Source organism: Peromyscus maniculatus, chromosome 8 (assembly GCF_049852395.1).
Source record: "Peromyscus maniculatus bairdii isolate BWxNUB_F1_BW_parent chromosome 8, HU_Pman_BW_mat_3.1, whole genome shotgun sequence".
In the NCBI taxonomy this organism is placed as follows: Eukaryota; Metazoa; Chordata; class Mammalia; order Rodentia; family Cricetidae; genus Peromyscus; species Peromyscus maniculatus.
Genome location: NC_134859.1, coordinates 108,671,977 through 108,688,838, shown reverse-complemented (window position 1 = coordinate 108,688,838; position 16,862 = coordinate 108,671,977). Strand labels below are relative to the sequence as shown.

The window sequence follows — 16,862 nt, the reverse complement described above, 5'->3', positions numbered from 1 at the left end:
CTGACCCCCAACCATAACATTATTCCATTGCTAGGCTGGGCGGTGGTGTCGCACACCTTTAATCCCAGAAGTTAGGAGGCAGAGGCAATTGGATTTCTGTGAGTTCAAGGCCAGCCTGGGTTACAGAGTGAGTTCCAGGACAGGCTTAGGCTCCAAAGCTACACAGAGAAACCCTGTCTCAAAAAATTAAAAAAAAAATTATTCCGTTGCTACTTCATAACTGTAATTTTGCTACTGTTATGAATCATAATGTAAATATCTGATATGCGACCCCTGTGAAAAAGTCATCTGACCCCCCAAGGGGTTGCAACTTACAGGTTGAGACTTACTGCCCTAGATCATGTCAGCAAGTGGGCAAAACTGCAGCTGAGCCACAGCAAGAGCTCTAGGGAGGCTGACAGAAAAGCAAGTGTCTGTCAGCCATGTCCATACAGCAATGCAGGAACCCTGACCAGAAACATCCAGCTGGTAGGGAAATGCTACCAATAAAACCAAAACACAAAACAACACAATTAAAAAAACAAAAACAAAAAACTGCATAATGGAAGACATTTTTGACTCCCAGTCTTGAGTTATTCAAGTAGGAAATGTAGCTTTGGCTTAACTAAGGAAGGCAGAATTGCTCACAGGACTTGTCTCAATCTCTCCAACCCTTTCTCAGGCCCATGGGCAAAGCTTCGGCATATTTTCCCTTCAGTCCACTGCAGTACCATCCCAAGCTCCACAGTCCCAGCAGAGATAGAGACGCAGCACCACTGTGTTTCACAACTGGGCACCTACCACGTTCTCAGGCCCCTCGCGGCTCCGGGACGCAGGCACCATCTCCAGTTTGGCATTGTTAGGCAGGTTGGCGAATCTCCACTGGAGAGAGAGGTCAAGCACGGTCCTCTGAAACCTGTACAACAGACACAGCCACACAAGTCCTGAAAACACAGCCCCAGGCCTACTATTCCCTCAGCCACCAGAGCAGACAGTTAGGACCTGAAGAAACAAAAGGCAAAGTCCCGGACTACATGGCCCTTTAGAGAGGCACAAGCCTGGCAGGGATATGAACTGGAACACAACAGGACGAGCCTATGCAAAGGTGAGGGTGGCACCAAGAGATACTGTAGCAGAGACTGGCCTGAGAGCCGACTCTCAGAAAGCTGTCTCGCGGGAATGTGGCTCAGGTGATGGACTGCTTGCCTAACATGCAGAAACCCTGGGTTCGATCACCAGCACTGTACAACCCTGGTTATGGTAGCCCATGCCTGTAATCCCAGTAGGTAGAAGGCAGACACAGAAGGATTGGGAGTTCAAGATCATCTTGACTGTGCAGAGAACAGGAGGCCAGCTTGGATTTTTTAAAACCTTGACACATAAAAAGCCCTACATGATGGTGACAACAAGTTGGTGAAAGAAGAGGACAGACTCCAGCAAGTTGTCCTCGACCTCCACAAGCACGCTGGCACACACCTACCATACACAATTATGTATAAAATACAAAGAAAAAAGAAAGCTGTCTCAAGCAAGACCAAGGAAAGCTCACCAGACTACCCTCTGTCATTCCAGCTGCCAAAGCTGCTCTGGCTTGGGCAACATAGACCAGCCCAAGAACCCTATTCCCATCACCCTGGCTTGCTGCTACCCAAAGGAGCATGAACCGTACAAGAACCGTCTCCGGATGGAACAGCCCAGTCCAAGGTCCTTAAAGGAATTCAGAGTGAGACCAGACAAGATACAAAGTCACATTAGCCATGACCTCTCTGTCTACATCCTGAAGGGTCCGTGTGCGGGAAGGCCTGAAGAGAGCCCAATGCCTCCCAATCAGTAAAGAAAGGCCAATGTGGACCCCCTTGGAGGACAAGGCAAACCTAAAACCTTGGGGTCCTCAGCAGGGAGGCTCCAAGGCCTTGGAGGGGCTTCAAACATATGGTTTCTCAGAATCACCAAAGGACCAAGAGATCTGGAAGTGTCAGTGAAGACTCAGGCATTATCTTGGAAACAGCCTCCAAGATGTTTGCCCTCCCAAGACAGCTCAGCTCAAAACTGGAGAGTTCAATGACAGTTCAGGCCACACAAAGGTGACATTTGGGTCTTGATGCATGGCTCCTGGCATCCCATTATGGGTCAACAAGAAGTTAACACCTGCCCCTTGGAAGAGAAGAGCAGGCAAGAGGGGAGAGAAGCTTGCTTACTGCCATCTCTGGGGGAAGGGCCGCAGCCTCCACTCAGGAGCCTTCCTCACCTTGTCCCTTCTCATTCTGACTCTGTTAGGTCCCAGTGTTAGGATCCTGGACATGCGCAGCTGGGGTCTTGCGTCTTACATCATTGGGGGTGCTGGCGGCTACATCATCACGCAATCTGCGCCTTAAAAGGCCGGACGTGGACCCCCAGCCCGTTCTCTGCTCTCTCTGCTCTGCTCCCTGCTTCCCTCCCCTACCAGGCCTGGCTCTCCTCTCTTTCCCTCCCCCTTTCCATCCTAATAAAGCTCTTAAAACTAACAGTGGGTTCTGTCGTGACCATGGCTTCTTCCGCTGTTAACCAGCGCCATTTATCTTTCACCCAGGACTCTCTGGGAATAAGAACAACCATCCACCCTACAGTTCACATGTCTGAGAAAAGTTCCACCCCACAACTCTGAAAACACAAAGCTACGACCTTGCCTAGGGGACATGCATAGGCCACTTGAGGACTGCTGGAGGACAACAGGGCCCTGAGCTCTATTTTAATAAACATTTAGGAGGAAACTACAGAACTAGATAGATAAATTTGTGTGGGTGGAAGACAACAACTTTTGAATATAGAAACTAACTAGCCCAACATTATAAATGCAAGACACTGTTGGAAATAACAGTTTTTGGGACTGTGACCTATTTATAAAGCCCAAGGGTGTTTGGAAAACCTGAGCCAGGTGTGGTGGCATGCACCTTTAATCCCAATACTCAGGAGGTAAAGGCAGGAGGATCTCTGTGAGCTCAAAGCCAGCCTTGGCTACATAGTGAGACCCTCTATGGCAAAAGAAAAAGAAAACAGAGAGATAAAAGTAGAACTAAGAATGAGACACTGTTAATCCCAATCCTCAACAGAGGCTCAAAATCTGCAAGCTGCCATAGACATGCTGGTGCAAATCAGGACAGCAGGCCCAAGAACCGACAGCAATGGGTAGAGAGGAAAGGCTACTCAGTTCACAGCCAGGCACCAGCCAGGGCAGTGGCAGCACTTCTTAAACAAATTACAGTCAGTGGATGGAAAGGAGAGACTAGGGCAAAGCTAATACAGTGTTGTAGAGGAACCGACTCAAATTATAGTCATTGCTCCAACCAGAAACCATTATGCGGATCATGGGCAGGTTAACGAAACAGAGCTAGTACAAAGCTTTGTGGCAAGATACTGCAGGACAGCTTAGCCACTCGGAGCACATGTTCTATGATTCTTAGATAACCAGAATGGGAGCCTGGAATGGCCTGATACAGGTGGGAAAGGCCAGGAGAGTGGACTCTTGCGTTAGGACAACGATGCTGCAAACACATTTCTACCGTGAAAAGCTATATATGAGATGCATCCCAGGCTGGAGAGATGGCACAGTGGTTAAGAGCACTGACTGCTCTTCAGGAGAACCCAGGCTCAATTCCCAGCACCCACATGGCAACTCATAATTGTCTGTAACTACAGTTCCAGGGGACCCAACACCAAATTAAAAAAAAAAAAAAAAGATGCATCCCTCAACTGGCCTTAGACCGGAGGACCTGGTGAAAGCTCTGCCCCTCTCTTTGTACCAATGCACCCACACAGAGAACAGACATGGAAGAACGACAGTGGCTAGGAGAGTGACAATCCGTTTACAGGTTTCTACCCATTTCTCCACAACCAGGTCTTTGGGGCTAGAGAGATGGCTCAGAGGTTAAGAGCACTGACTGCTCTTCCAGAGGTCCCAAGTTCAATTCCCAGCAACCACATGGTGGCTCATAATGAGATCTGGTGCCCTCTTCTGGTGTGCAGAAATACATACAAACAGAACACTGTATATATAATAATTATATAAATCTTTTAAAAAAAAACAAAAAAAAACACCAGGAACTTACATACTCCAATGAGCTAAAATCCTATCCTGTAGGGTTAGACAATGCTCCCCAAAAGATACATCACTGTTCTTGCCCCTAAAACCTGTGAACATGAATTGTACCTGTTTGGTACAGGTATTTATGAGTGTTAAGAGAGTAAATTAGGCAAGCAGTGGCATCGCACGCCTTTAATCCCAGCACTCAGGAGGCAGAGGCAGGCAGATCTCTGTGAGTTTGAGGCCAGCCTGGTCTACAGAGTGAGATGTGAGATCCAGGACAGCCAGAACTACACAGAGAAACGAGGGAGAGAGAACACCTGGCAACCAGAAGCTGAAAACGATTAAGAAGACCTCCCGCTTAAAACATTCAGAGTAGAGCCATACTGACACCTAGATTTTGGACTTTGTGTCCAAAACTGGGTAAGAATAAACTTCTTTTAAACTACCCAAGGGGCTTTACCAAAGCAGAGACAGTGTGTGTGTAGAGAAAAGAACCAGACGGATTGAGAAGCCCACAGCCGAGCCTGAGAAAACTCACTTCAGATCGTATTCACTGGGGTTGAAGTCTTGCCGCCGGCATGTGTCCTCCAGTACCTAGGGGAGGATGAATGGACAGTAAAACCTGTGTGGACCAGCCCACCAAACATCCCACTCGACAGGTCCAAGGAAACCCTACCTGCAAATTCTGTCCAGGTTTCCTCTTCCTACAGAGGACTCCTTACTGACTTACTATGGCACAGCCTGTCCATCCCTGGTCCCATGTTCTGGGTTCTAGGCGGCCTCTAGCCACAGATATAACCTGCCTTACAAGGACTACTTCGTGTCTCTAGCAATCCCGTGGCCTGACAGCCTCTATTCAACTCCTGCATGACCCGAACCTTCCTCTGCATGAGCCCAACTCCAAATGGGTCCTGCCAGAGGGTTATGGGGCTGTATTAAGTATGGCAGAACCTTATTTCTGAACTGTGTTCCCCTCTCTGTGGGCTTCTGACACAGATACGAATAGTGTGCGCTTTTGCAACCCAACCACAGAGGTTCGATAAACAGGTGTAATTCATATGAGGTCACAAGCGGCAACAGTCAAAAGCAGTGAAATGACTTGGCAAAATTCACTTCCGGGCACACAGACAAGGCCTAGCTAGGGTCCGGAAAGACGCCCCTGAGCAGAGCAAGCAGGGACGCCACTCTTCCTGGTGATCGAGAAGACTGGATTCGGACAAGCGCCCTATTCTGGGCCTCCAGTGGCACGACCCCGTTAATGAGGTCCCTAGACCACGGTGCTCAGTAAAGGTAGCTCCGAGGACCCGGCCCCGCCCCCGGGACACAGCCCGAGCATCTGCGCCCCAGCCACAGAATGGGGCGGGCGGCCGCGCGAAAGGCACTCATTGGCTGCCTCAAGCGCCGCCTACCAAGGCCCGGCCCCGCCCCGCAACCCTGGGAGCAACCGCAGGGGCGGGCCCGGGCGCGGCGACCTCGGGCCATCCCCGTCCACCCCTCCGCCCGTCCCCCACCCGAGCGGGTGGCCGCACCTGCAGCAGTACGGTGCTCGGTGTCACCTTCACCGTGTGGCGCCGCCCGTTTGGGGCCAGCACCGACACCGCGGAGCCCCCGCCGCCCGCCGGGGCCGCCATCTTCCGCTCACGTGACCGCGGCCGGCTCGCCTCAAACAACTTTATCCGCAACAGCCGGGACGCACAGCCACGCGGCCTCGGGGGCGGGGCCGGCTCGCTTCCGGGCCCCGCCCCCGGCTCCGCCCCCGGCACCCTAGTTACGTCCCTGGCTCCGCCTGGGTGCGGAACAGGCGGGTGGGCTAGTCCTGCAGCGTGGCCTGAAGGGCTCCTCCATGGAAGGAACGCACTTCGCTCAGTGGCACTGTCCCTTCACCCCGCGCCACATGGTCCCAGGATCCTTCACGCTCTGGAGAGTGCATGCAAGAAAGCGATGCTGCCTGCGGCCCGCCTCGGTCCTGCAGCCCACCTGCCTGACACCAAGTGCTAGATATGCCCACACCATATTTGGCCTTCTTTGTACCTACTCCGATGAACACTGATCTACCTGCCCCACCTCCTCAAATGTCCCAGGGATCATTATCTTCACATGATGACAAGCAAACACCAGATCTGGACAAAGCAGATCTCCATGATTCTCCAGCCATGAACCAGCCTCAGCCCCCAACATATGGACATCATTTGTACATGTCTCCCCCCACCTCTGATAACCTAGACTTAGCTAACTCTTAAGGGCCATTCTGAACCACAGCTCAGCTGCCTAGCTCTGGCCATGCCACATGTTCATCGGCTTGATTATCTACACCTGTTTCACAGTGTCCTGGCAGAGTTCAGGTGCACAGTAGAAGTCTGGAGGACCATGTGCAAACATTAGTCCTTGCTTAAGCTTGTGACACCATGTATGGGTGCTGTCATGCCTTCATATAAATGATACATCTGTATCACACTGTATATTGACAAACATGGACACCACCTTATGCATGAGGAAAAGAATGTGAAAGTCTATGTTCTATGCAACCTCAGACATTCACTGAGCTTTGTCCTTTGCCTGGTCTGTTTGGCAAGTTTCTTTTGATTTTTTGACAAATTGGATTTTTTTTTTTTTTTTTTTTTTGGTTTTTCGAGACAGGGTTTCTCTGTGTAGCTTTGCGCCTTTCCTGGAACTCACTTGGTAGCCCAGGCTGGCCTCGAACTCACAGAGATGCACCTGGCTCTGCCTCCTGAGTGTTGGGATTAAAGGCGTGCGCCACCACCGCCCGGCTAGAATTGTTTTTAAGGAACTCAAACCTGTTTTTGTTCAACTGTTCCACAGCTAGACTCCTCTGGCAGCACATTTAGAGCGCTGAGGTGACAAGCATGTCAGACCCTCCCCAGATACAGGGCATCAGTTTGTCCTCAAAGTGAATATGTGAAATTGGTCAAGTTAAGGTCAGAGTCCTCCACGGTCAAGGTCGTCTGTTCCTGGTAGAGTGAGTAAATCAGCTCTAGGCTAATTCTTTAAGACTACAAATGTCATGTTTTTCCAAAATCTATTTATGAAGCAGTTTTAGCATCGATCGATGAATGAATTCTTTTTATTTCCTTGACAGTTATCCTGGCTAGTTTTATGTCCACTTGACACAAGCTAGAGTTATCTGAAAGGAGGGAATCTCAATTGAGAAAATATCTCCATAAGATCAGGCTGCAGGTCATTTTCTTAATTAGTGATTGATGTGGGAGGGCCCAGCCCATTGTGGTGGTGTTATTCCTGGGCTGGTGGTCCTGGGTTCTGCAAGAAAGCAGGCTGAGCAAGCCATAAGGAGCAAGCCAGTAAGCAGCACCCTTCCATGGCCTCTGCATCATCTCTCTTGCCTCCAAGTTCCTGCTGTGTTTGAGTCACTATCCTGACTTCAGTGATGGACTATGATGTAGAAGTGTAAACCAAATAAACCCTTTCCTCCCCAACTTGCTTTTGGTCATGGTGTTTCCTCGCAGCAGTAGAAACCCTGACTGAGACAACAGTATTGGAGCTTCATTGCAGAACTTCACACATGCTACACAAATGCTCTGCCACTCACCAACAGCCCCAATCCATTCATTTTGTTTTATGATAGAGTCTTGCCAAGTTGCCCAATCTGGCCTCAAACTTTTGATCCTCCTCTTCAGCCTACCAAGTAACTGGAATTACAGGCTCATTTTAACATTTATGGCTGCAAAATTATGACTTTTTGAATTATCATTCTACCTTCATTAAACATTTTTCCATTAAGAAACACTGTACCTGGGGGCTAGAGAGATGGCTCAGTGGTTAAGAGCACTGGCTGGTCTTCCAGAGGTCCTGAGTTCAATTCCCAGCAACCACATAGTGGCTCACAACCATCCATAATGAGATTTGGTGCCCTCTTCTGACCTGCAAGCATATATGTAAGCAGAACACTGTATACATAATAAATAAATAAATAAATAAATAAATCTTAAAAAAAAAAGGAAAGAAGCAATGTACCTGCCAGCGGCAGTGGCGCACACCTTTAATCCCAGCACCCAGGAGGCAGAGCCAGATGGATCTCTGTGAGTTTGAAGCCAGCCTGGTCTACAGAGTGAGTTCCAGGACAGCCAAGGCTACAGAAAACTCTGAAAAACAAAACAAAACAAAAAATTTATAAGAACAATGTAAAATAGTACAAGAAAAATCTTTTAGCCAGATTAATAAACTAATTATGATTGTATACTGCTCTTCCAGAGGATCTGAGTTCAATTCCTAGCACCCATGTCAGGCAGCTCACAACTCCCTGTAACTCAAGTTCCAAGTGATTCAACACCCTCCTCCTGCCTCTAAAGGCAGCTGCATGCACATGGCATATACTCACACAGACACACACAAACACACATGCACATAAACAAAAGTAAAAAAGAGTAAGTTGGATTGTACCTCTTTGTCACTGTGAATACTTCTTGAATGCCTGTTTCCTAGGGACAAGGACATTTTCTAATAGACAAAACATGAAATAGGGCTGGACTTGGTGGTTCGCTTGGGAGGTAGAGGCGGAGGGACTCTGTGAGTTCAAGGTCTCTCAACCTGGTCTGTGTGGTGAGACTGTCTCAAAAATAATAATAATAATAATAATAATAATTCTGTGTCTTTCAACACAAGTTCTCCCCTGCAGTAGGAATGCTTGTGTTCAGTTATAGTACTTTTTTCATCTTCTCTGTTTTGTTTTGTTTGTTTTTGTTTTTGTTTTTTTAGTTTTTTCAAAACAGGGTTTCTCTGTGTAGTTTTGGTGCCCTGTCCTGGATCTCACTCTGCAGACCAGGCTGGCCTTGAACTCACAGAGATCCGCCTGCCTCTGCCTCCCGAGTGCTGGGATTAAAGGTGTGCGCCACCACCACCCGGCTTCATCTTCTGTTTTAAGATATGCTGCAGAGATAGAGGTGTAGCTCAGTGGTAAAGTACTTGCCCAGCATTTGCAAGATCTGGAGTTTGAGCCTTAGAAATCCAAAAATATAAATAAATAAAATTTAAAAAAATAATAATGTCAGAGATGTAACAACCCCACCACTAACAACAATAAGGAAAGTACAGCCAGGCACAGTGGCAGAGGCAGGCAGATCTCTATGAGTTCGAGGCTGTTCTGGTCTACAGAGTGAGATCCAGAACAGCCAGGACTACACAGAGAAGCCCTTCTTTAAAAAAAAAAAAAAAAAAAAAAGGAAAGAAAGAAAGAAAGAAAGAACAAAAAAAGGAAGGAAGGAAGGAAAGCTGAGCTGGTACGATGATACATACAAGCCCAACACCCTGAATTCAATCTCCAAAACCCACTGTGAAAGGAGAAAATCAAACTCCAAAATTATCTTCTACCTTTGCATATACACTGTGGCTCCCTCACACACATGTCTATAATCCCAGCACATGAAAGGCGAAACCAGGAGTATTAAATTTGAGGACAGCCTGGGCTACATAGCAAGTTCTAGACAGCCAGATCTATATAGGAAGACCCTGCCCCATCAAAAGCAAAGATGGGTCAGGCATGGTGGTACACACCTTTAATCCCAGAACTCCAGAGGCAGAGGTAGACACATAGAGTTTCAGGCCTGCCAGGGCTATATAGTGAGACCTTATCTCAAAAAGATTTTTTTTTTCTGGGCAGAGGTGGCACACGCTTTTAATTGCAGCACTTGGAAGGCAGAGGCAGGCGGAACTCTGTGAGTTCCAGGACAGGCTCTAAAGCTACACAGAGAAATCCTGCCTAGAAAAACCAAGAGCCAGGCAGTGGTGGCGCAAGTCTTTAATCTCAGCACTAGGGAGGCAGAGCCAGGAGGATCTCTGTGAGTTCAAGGCCAGCCTGGTCTACAAAGTGAGTTCCAGGAAAGGCACAAAGCTACACTGAGAAACCCTGTCTCAAAAAAAAGAAAAAGAAAAAAAACCAAAAAGAGTTTTTTTTTTTGATGTAGAGATTTAAGTATAAAACAAGACTTACGCTGACCCATTTTTTTCCCCCACTCATGATCACCTCACAAAAAGCCAATTTTATTCTGTAGCCTTTGTTTCTCTTTGCCAAAACAAGCAAATATGTGTGTCGGGATGCTTGGAGGACCCACCAGTAGCTTCCTATTAGCTCTTTAGCCTCCTTTGTTCTTTTCTCTGCAGCAGGGTGGACAGTCGTGGCTCAGGGTCCCTCAGTCAGTGGAATGACTGAACCAAGACACCAACTCAAGATTTGACACCTAGCTGAGAAGCGCTCCTGTCTAGGTCCCTGTACCCAATTCAGATCAGGTGAAAGAATGCCCATCTGAACCATCTGGTGCTCAGAGATGCCCGTGTCTGGTCTCAGGGAGCGCCTTACAGTCAGGGCAGATACCTGGTCAAGTAATAATCTCAGGTCCTGTTTGATATGCAAAAGAGATCATTAACTATGCCTAATATTTTAAGTTGCCATGGATCAGGCTGCCAGAATAATCAGTGCACTGCCTGGGGACCTGTTCAGACTCAGTTGTCTCTTCTGAGAGAAGGAGAGGCCTCCGCCCAGCTGCTCTAGGGTCCTTTACTAAAAGAAGAAAGTGGCTGAGGGGAGCAGATTCGGCTCCTCAGCCCCTATCTACCTCTGCTCTGTGCTTTAACTACTTCTAAGAACAAATTCAGCATCCTTTTTGAGGATACCTTCCTTCTATTGCCAGGCCACGGCCCTCCTCCTTCCCCCTGCCAGCAGCTAGACAGCTGTTCTAAGGATCTGCTTTGAATTAAAAGTGGTATAGCCCTTTAAGAGAAGCATCCGCAGCCTCCAGCGCTGAAAGGTTCCCAGTGGCAAGATCTGAGGGTTTGTTTCTGCCTCCTCAGAGGCCACGTGCAAGCCTGCCGGAGGATCACAGGATTGGAAGGAGGGAGCTGGAGGTCACATGGCAACCAGCCTCTCTGGCCTGTAGAGCCTACTGCTTCAGGCACCTGGGGGCCAGCAACTGGACAGTTAAGGCTTTGGTACCAGCTTGCGCCTCTTAGGACATCCGATAGCAACTTTGCCCTTAGCGTCAGGATCGGGGACTTATACTAGGCATCGCAGTGTGCTCCAGAAGCACCCAAGAAGTTCCGAAGATAAACAAAGAGCCCCTCCCAGATCTACACCCTTCCTCCCCAGCTTGGAAATGTGGCCACACCCTAATGACCCTCTCCAGTTAGCCATGTCACTGCAAGCCAGCATCCAACAGTGTCCTCCCACTGGACTGTCTGCCAAGCAGAGAAGTGGGGCAGGGCAGCCCTTGGCTGCAGAGGTCCTGGTTGAAACAGGTACTGCCAAAAACATCAGCAGGGTCCAAGGTACCTCAGTGGTCTGAGCTGCTCACACTGGGGCATCGTTATACAGGTTCACCACTGAGGGGCAACAGGGCCTCAGTTCTTGGCTCTAAGAACTCTCATGCTCCCAGTGAAGGAACTGACTCCTAGCGACTTCAAGACTGCTCACATACTGCCTACAGATGGCCACCTGTTTTCTAAGAGCCAGAACTGAAAGTCTCAGAGAAAAGTTCCCGGTGTCAAGCAGAAGAGCTTACCATCCTTGAGGAGGCTGGGACTGACCCAATGTCCCTGTTCCCTTCCACACTCTCAAGTTCAGGCTAAGATGGCCATTGACTCTCAGCCACCCCCCACCCCCCACCCCCCACTGCTGCTGGTGAGTTGCTTTCCTCAGCGCAAAAAGGAGCACACTAACATACAGGGGTACAGAGGGGAAGGCTTTGGGGGGAACTAAAAGAGGGTTAGTTTCAGGAGCCTTGTGGCTTTGAGCCCTGGCCCAGACTGAGAGCTAGAAGTGGGATCTTAGCTAATCCGACAGAGCTTCCCCTCAGTGCAGGCCACAGGAAGAGGGGCTAGCCTGCCCGGTTTTCTTGCTCACTTAGGCCTCCAAGGCCAGCAGCTGGTGTGCAGAGCTACCCAGATGTCCATGTATGGCCTGGTGGCTGAGGCCAGCATATAACAGCTGGACCCCAGACAGCGGGCGGTAGCAGCTGGACCATGGAGCTGGGTAAGAGTGCAGGCTGGGGACTGCGGATCGATACAGCGGGAGGCCAGTCCCACATCCGGGCAAGGGAATTGGGTCCAGAGTTGCTGGACTTGCTAAGCCTGCTGGCCCAGCCCTCCAACCAGGCCATTCATCTGTTGGATATCACAGAGGGTCTCAGATGGGACCCATGTGCGTCTGTCTGACTTCTGCCGTACCCTCCTCCTTCCCAGTGCCAGAGACCAGCTCAACCCAGACCCTAGCTAGCTCTTCTTTCCTGACAAGTTCCATCTTGACTCCTTCTTCCCAGAAACTGCTCCTACTTTCCTAGGTAAGGCCCGCAGCTCCCAAGTTAACTTTATGTCCATCTGTGCATCCTTGCCCCACTCCGTCCTTCTCTCCAGAACCTCAGAACCAAACCTCGAACTCCAGTCCTGTTCTTGAGTTATTGCTCTGAAAATGCATAGGGCCCTGCTCCAGGGACTGTGATTTTCCCTGGCCCCCTTGCTACTGGGCATACTCTCGATCTGAGCTAGGCAGACACACCCAACCAACCAGCTCTAATGGGAGCCAGGCAAGGACAACAGGAAGAGCCTTGCAGTAGCCATCCCAACAGGGCAGTGGAGCGGCCAAGGCTGGGGAGGGCACAGTCCTTGCCTGGCATCTGATGTGTTGAACATCCACAGGGCTAACTCTGAGGGGCCACCACAACAAGGTGACTTGTAACATTGTTCCCAAGTCTGACTCACTCTCCCAGTTCACAAGCCTCCTATACCTAGGATCTCAGGCCACTCTGGCCCCTGAAGTACCACCAACACCCACCATGATAGCGGTTCTTTAACATGTTTCCTGAGCCTGACAGTCAGAATCCCCAGCATCTTGCCTGGCTTGGTCCTCACAGTGCAGCAAGTACTTTATAGATCAGGAACTGGGGCTCAGAGACCCATAGGCCAGCAATGGTAGCGCCAGGTTCCACATACAGAAAGAAGCTCCCCTCCCATCACCCTGTTCCATTCCCAGCTAGGAAGGGAATTATGGAGAACACCAGCCTGTGCTATGCTATCCAACCTGCTCTCTGGCTTCAGGCTTGGTCCAGCTTATCTTGTGTCTAGCTGCTGTCATCAAAAGTGGTAGATTGTGTTTGTTTTGAGACAGGTTTCCTACAGCTTGGGCTGATATCAAACTCTCTATGTAACTGGGGCTGGTCTTGAACCCCTGATCCCTTCTCTCATCTACTGTCCAAGTAACGGTGTATACCACCATTCCAAACTTGGGATTTTTTTAAAGGTAAAATTCAAGTAATGTAGACCTAATCCTTTGAAGTATCACAACTCCACATTTGGTAGACCTTTGTAGATCTACCTACAAAGCATGTGGTGATGGTGTGTGCAGCCATCACCACATTTCAGAACATTTTTATCACCCCAAAGATAAACCACATGCCTGCGAACAGTCACTCCTTAATTCCCTCGTCTTCCCAGTCTCCTGGTAGCTTCCAGTGGGGCTTTTGCCCTTGTGGATTCACCCATCCTGGGTATTTCATGTCGATGGAGCCATACAGCATGTGTCCTTTGTGTCTGGGTTATTTCACACAGCATAGCATTTTTAAGACTGTAGCATAGGTCAGAAATTTCTTTTTATAGCTGAAATACATCCCGTTGTAGAGATAAACCACACCGGTGGCCTTTTGAGCGGCTTCCTCCTTTAGCCACTGAGAACCGCGCTGCTCTGAACACTTGTGTACTAGCTTTTGTTTGAACACCTGTTTCTAATTCTTTGGAGACTATACCCATGAGTGGAATTGCTGGCTCCGATGGTGGATCTGTGTTTGACTTCTGGAGGACTCGATTGTCTTCTGTAGCAGCTGAACCACTCTATACCACCCTCAGCAGGGCACAGGGCTCCGGTTTCTTCATGTCCTCACCAACACTTGTTATTTTGCATGTTATTGCTCAAATCCACTTAAGTTAGCATGAAGCAGTGTCTGATCCGATGCTGATGAGTCTTCCATACAATTGTGAGGGTGATAATGGCCTCTAGTGTTGGTATAGGTGGACTGAAAGGGCCCGAATTCTGGGGAGACTTCCTCACACTCACGGCTTCGGGTGAAGACAAAATCGGCCTATGTAAGCTAAAGGACAGAGGTGTAAACAGGGGCCACAGTGGACACTTTAGAAAGAGAAAGAGGGAAGACAGAGTGAGGGCAGAGTTGTGAAGGGGAGTTTTGGTTGGAACTTTGCTGCTACTAGTCTTAAATAAACCAAACACAAACTCACTATGGTTCGATGTGCAGGCTAAATCACGCTACAGCAAAGGCCAGAGAATAGAATGTGCATGTCCCTGGCTTGTTCTGGAATTCCTTTGGCAATCAAAACCACCACCCTGCTGAGCACTTTCATGCATGGGCTCCTGCAATCCCACAACAACCCTCCAACGGAGGTACGGTCACTGCTTCGCTTTAAAGAATAGGAAACGGAGGCACAGAGAGAGGTCACGGGCCTTGCCCAAAATCTTCCCACCAGGAAATGGCTCCAGGCCAGGACAGTGTGCAGCCCTGTGTGCGGCCCTGCCCTGTGTGCAGCCCTGTGTGCGGCCCTGCTCTGTGTGCAGCTCTGTGTGCAGCCCTGTGTGCAGCCCTGTGTGCAGCCCTGTGTGCAGCTCTGTGTGCAGCCCTGTGTGCAGCCCTGTGTGCAGCTCTGTGTGCAGCTCTGTGTGCAGCCCTGTGTGCAGCCCTGTGTGCAGCTCTGTGTGCAGCTCTGTGTGCAGCCCTGTGTGCAGCCCTGTGTGCGGCCCTGTGTGCGGCCCTGTGTGCAGCTCTGTGTACGGCCCTGTGTGCGGCCCTGTGTGCGGCCCTGTGTGCGGCCCTGTGTGCAGCCCTGCTCTGTGTGCAGCCTGTGTGCAGCCCTGTGTGCAGCCTGTGTGCAGCTCTGTGTGCAGCCCTGTGTGCAGCTCTGTGTGCAGCCCTGTGTGCAGCTCTGTGTGCAGCCCTGTGTGCGGCCCTGTGTGCAGCTCTGTGTGCGGCCCTGCTCTGTGTGCAGCTCTGTGTGCAGCTCTGTGTGCAGCTCTGTGTGCGGCCCTGCTCTGTGTGCAGCTCTGTGTGCAGCTCTGTGTGCAGCCCTGCTCTGTGTGCAGCCCTGTGTGCAGCCTGTGTGCAGCTCTGTGTGCAGCCCTGTGTGCGGCCCTGTGTGCAGCCCTGTGTGCAGCCCTGCTCTGTGTGCAGCCCTGTGTGCGGCCCTGTGTGCAGCCCTGTGTGCAGCCCTGTGTGCAGCCCTGCCCTGTGTGCAGCCCTGTGTGCGGCCCTGCTCTGTGTGCAGCCCTGTGTGCAGCCCTGCTCTGTGTGCAGCCCTGTGTGCAGCTCTGTGTGCAGCCCTGTGTGCAGCCCTGTGTGCAGCCCTGTGTGCAGCCCTGTGTGCAGCCCTGTGTGCAGCCCTGTGTGTGGCCCTGCCCGGTGCAGCCGTGGCACTCGGCTGGAAATTAGGGTTTCTCTGCCAGACCTGGAATAACGGGCTCCTAGAGTCGACGTCTTCTAGTGCAGGTCTTGCTCAATGCTTACCTCTATGCTGTCAGCCATGCCACTCAGCATGGGGCTGAGACAAGCATCTCAGCACGATGGAGCTGCTGTCTGTGGCCAGGCTCAAGCACAGACTAGGTGATCCAACAACAGAGAGATAGCAAATGTGGATTTCTTTTTTTGTTTTGTTTTTGGCAGAGTTTCTTTGTGTAGCCTTGACTGTCCTGGAACTAGCTCTGTAGATCAGGCTGGCCTTGAACTCACAGAGATCCACTCCAGAGATCCACTCCCGAGTGTTGGGATTAATGGTGTGTGCCACCACCACCTGGCCCTCTTAAAAAAAAAAAAAAACAAATTTATTGTATTATTTGTATGTGTATGAGTGCTTTGCCTGCACATGTGTCTGTGTACCATGTGTGTGCCTGGTGCCCAAGGAGACCAGAGGGGGGCTTTGTATTCCCTGGAAATAGAATTACAGACAGTTGTGAGCCACCATGTAGGTTTTGGAAATTGAACTTGGGTTCTTGCAAGAGCAGCCAGTGCTCTTATGCACTGGGCCATCTTTCCACCCCAAATGTGAATTTCTGAATGAGCAGAGCTTGGTGAGCCTCTCAGTTTCTCTGAACTCAGTTCCCATCTGGAAACAGAACACACATCTACACCAGGTGCCTGTGAGTGGACCCAGCATACACGACCTTCAGGCAGCCTCATTTTGGGTTCTGCAGTTTACCCTTCTCTTTGGCCTCTCACTGTATCTTGGGATAGCTGGCCTGCTGTGTATGAAGGTATACTGGGAACTTGCTCTCCGCAGCTCATCACTCAGCCAGAACAGCGGCAGGACGGCCTGCAGCCCCAGCGGCATCCTTCCTGGCTCCTCCCTAGGACTGGAGCCTAGGAGGGGCAGCAGGTACCCACCAGATGAAACAGGCTCCTCCTGTCATGAATTAGGATGTGGGCGGCAGAAGTCCTGCCTAAGGTTTGGACCCGTGTCCTGAAAGGCAGGTGTGTTTCCTGTCTCTAGAAAAAGGCTACCTACCAGACAGCAGGCAGAGGTAAAGAAAAACCAGTGGCTGGCTGTGGTGCACCTAGGGTGGGTGTGTTTTGTGCATCTAGTTCGACCACTACTGCCATCAGCATCATCCGCCCTGCTCCCCCAACTTTGACTACTTATTCATTTAACTTTAGAGGTTCATTGTGTAGCCATGGCTGGCCTAAAACGTGCAGCAATCTCCGTGCCTTCTGTGCACACCACAGCTGGCTCTCAGTTTTGATTTCTGACAGGAATTTCATTCCCGCTGGTCACCTCAGCCTTGGGATGTGTAGAGGAGGTGGTCACA

The 16,862-nt window shown here is 50.1% G+C and overlaps 1 protein-coding gene across 2 annotated transcripts in view; it reads right to left on the bottom strand.

The window, feature by feature from the left end:
- Aspscr1 (ASPSCR1 tether for SLC2A4, UBX domain containing) overlaps window positions 1-5,747 on the bottom strand; it is a 38,960-nt gene extending 33,213 nt beyond the window's left edge. The window contains exons 1-3 of one of the 2 annotated variants that reach the window (XM_006987663.4): window positions 5,572-5,747; window positions 4,581-4,636; window positions 781-895 (exon numbers count right to left, since the gene is read on the bottom strand). In XM_006987663.4, the coding sequence (XP_006987725.1) occupies window positions 781-895; window positions 4,581-4,636; window positions 5,572-5,673 (273 nt within the window). In that variant the 5' untranslated portion in view covers window positions 5,674-5,747. Of the gene's footprint in view, window positions 1-780; window positions 896-4,580; window positions 4,637-4,718; window positions 5,404-5,571 lie in introns of those variants that run through there. The other variant, XM_016006185.3, reaches the window with a different exon arrangement.
- Between the last annotated feature and the right edge of the window lie 11,115 nt (window positions 5,748-16,862).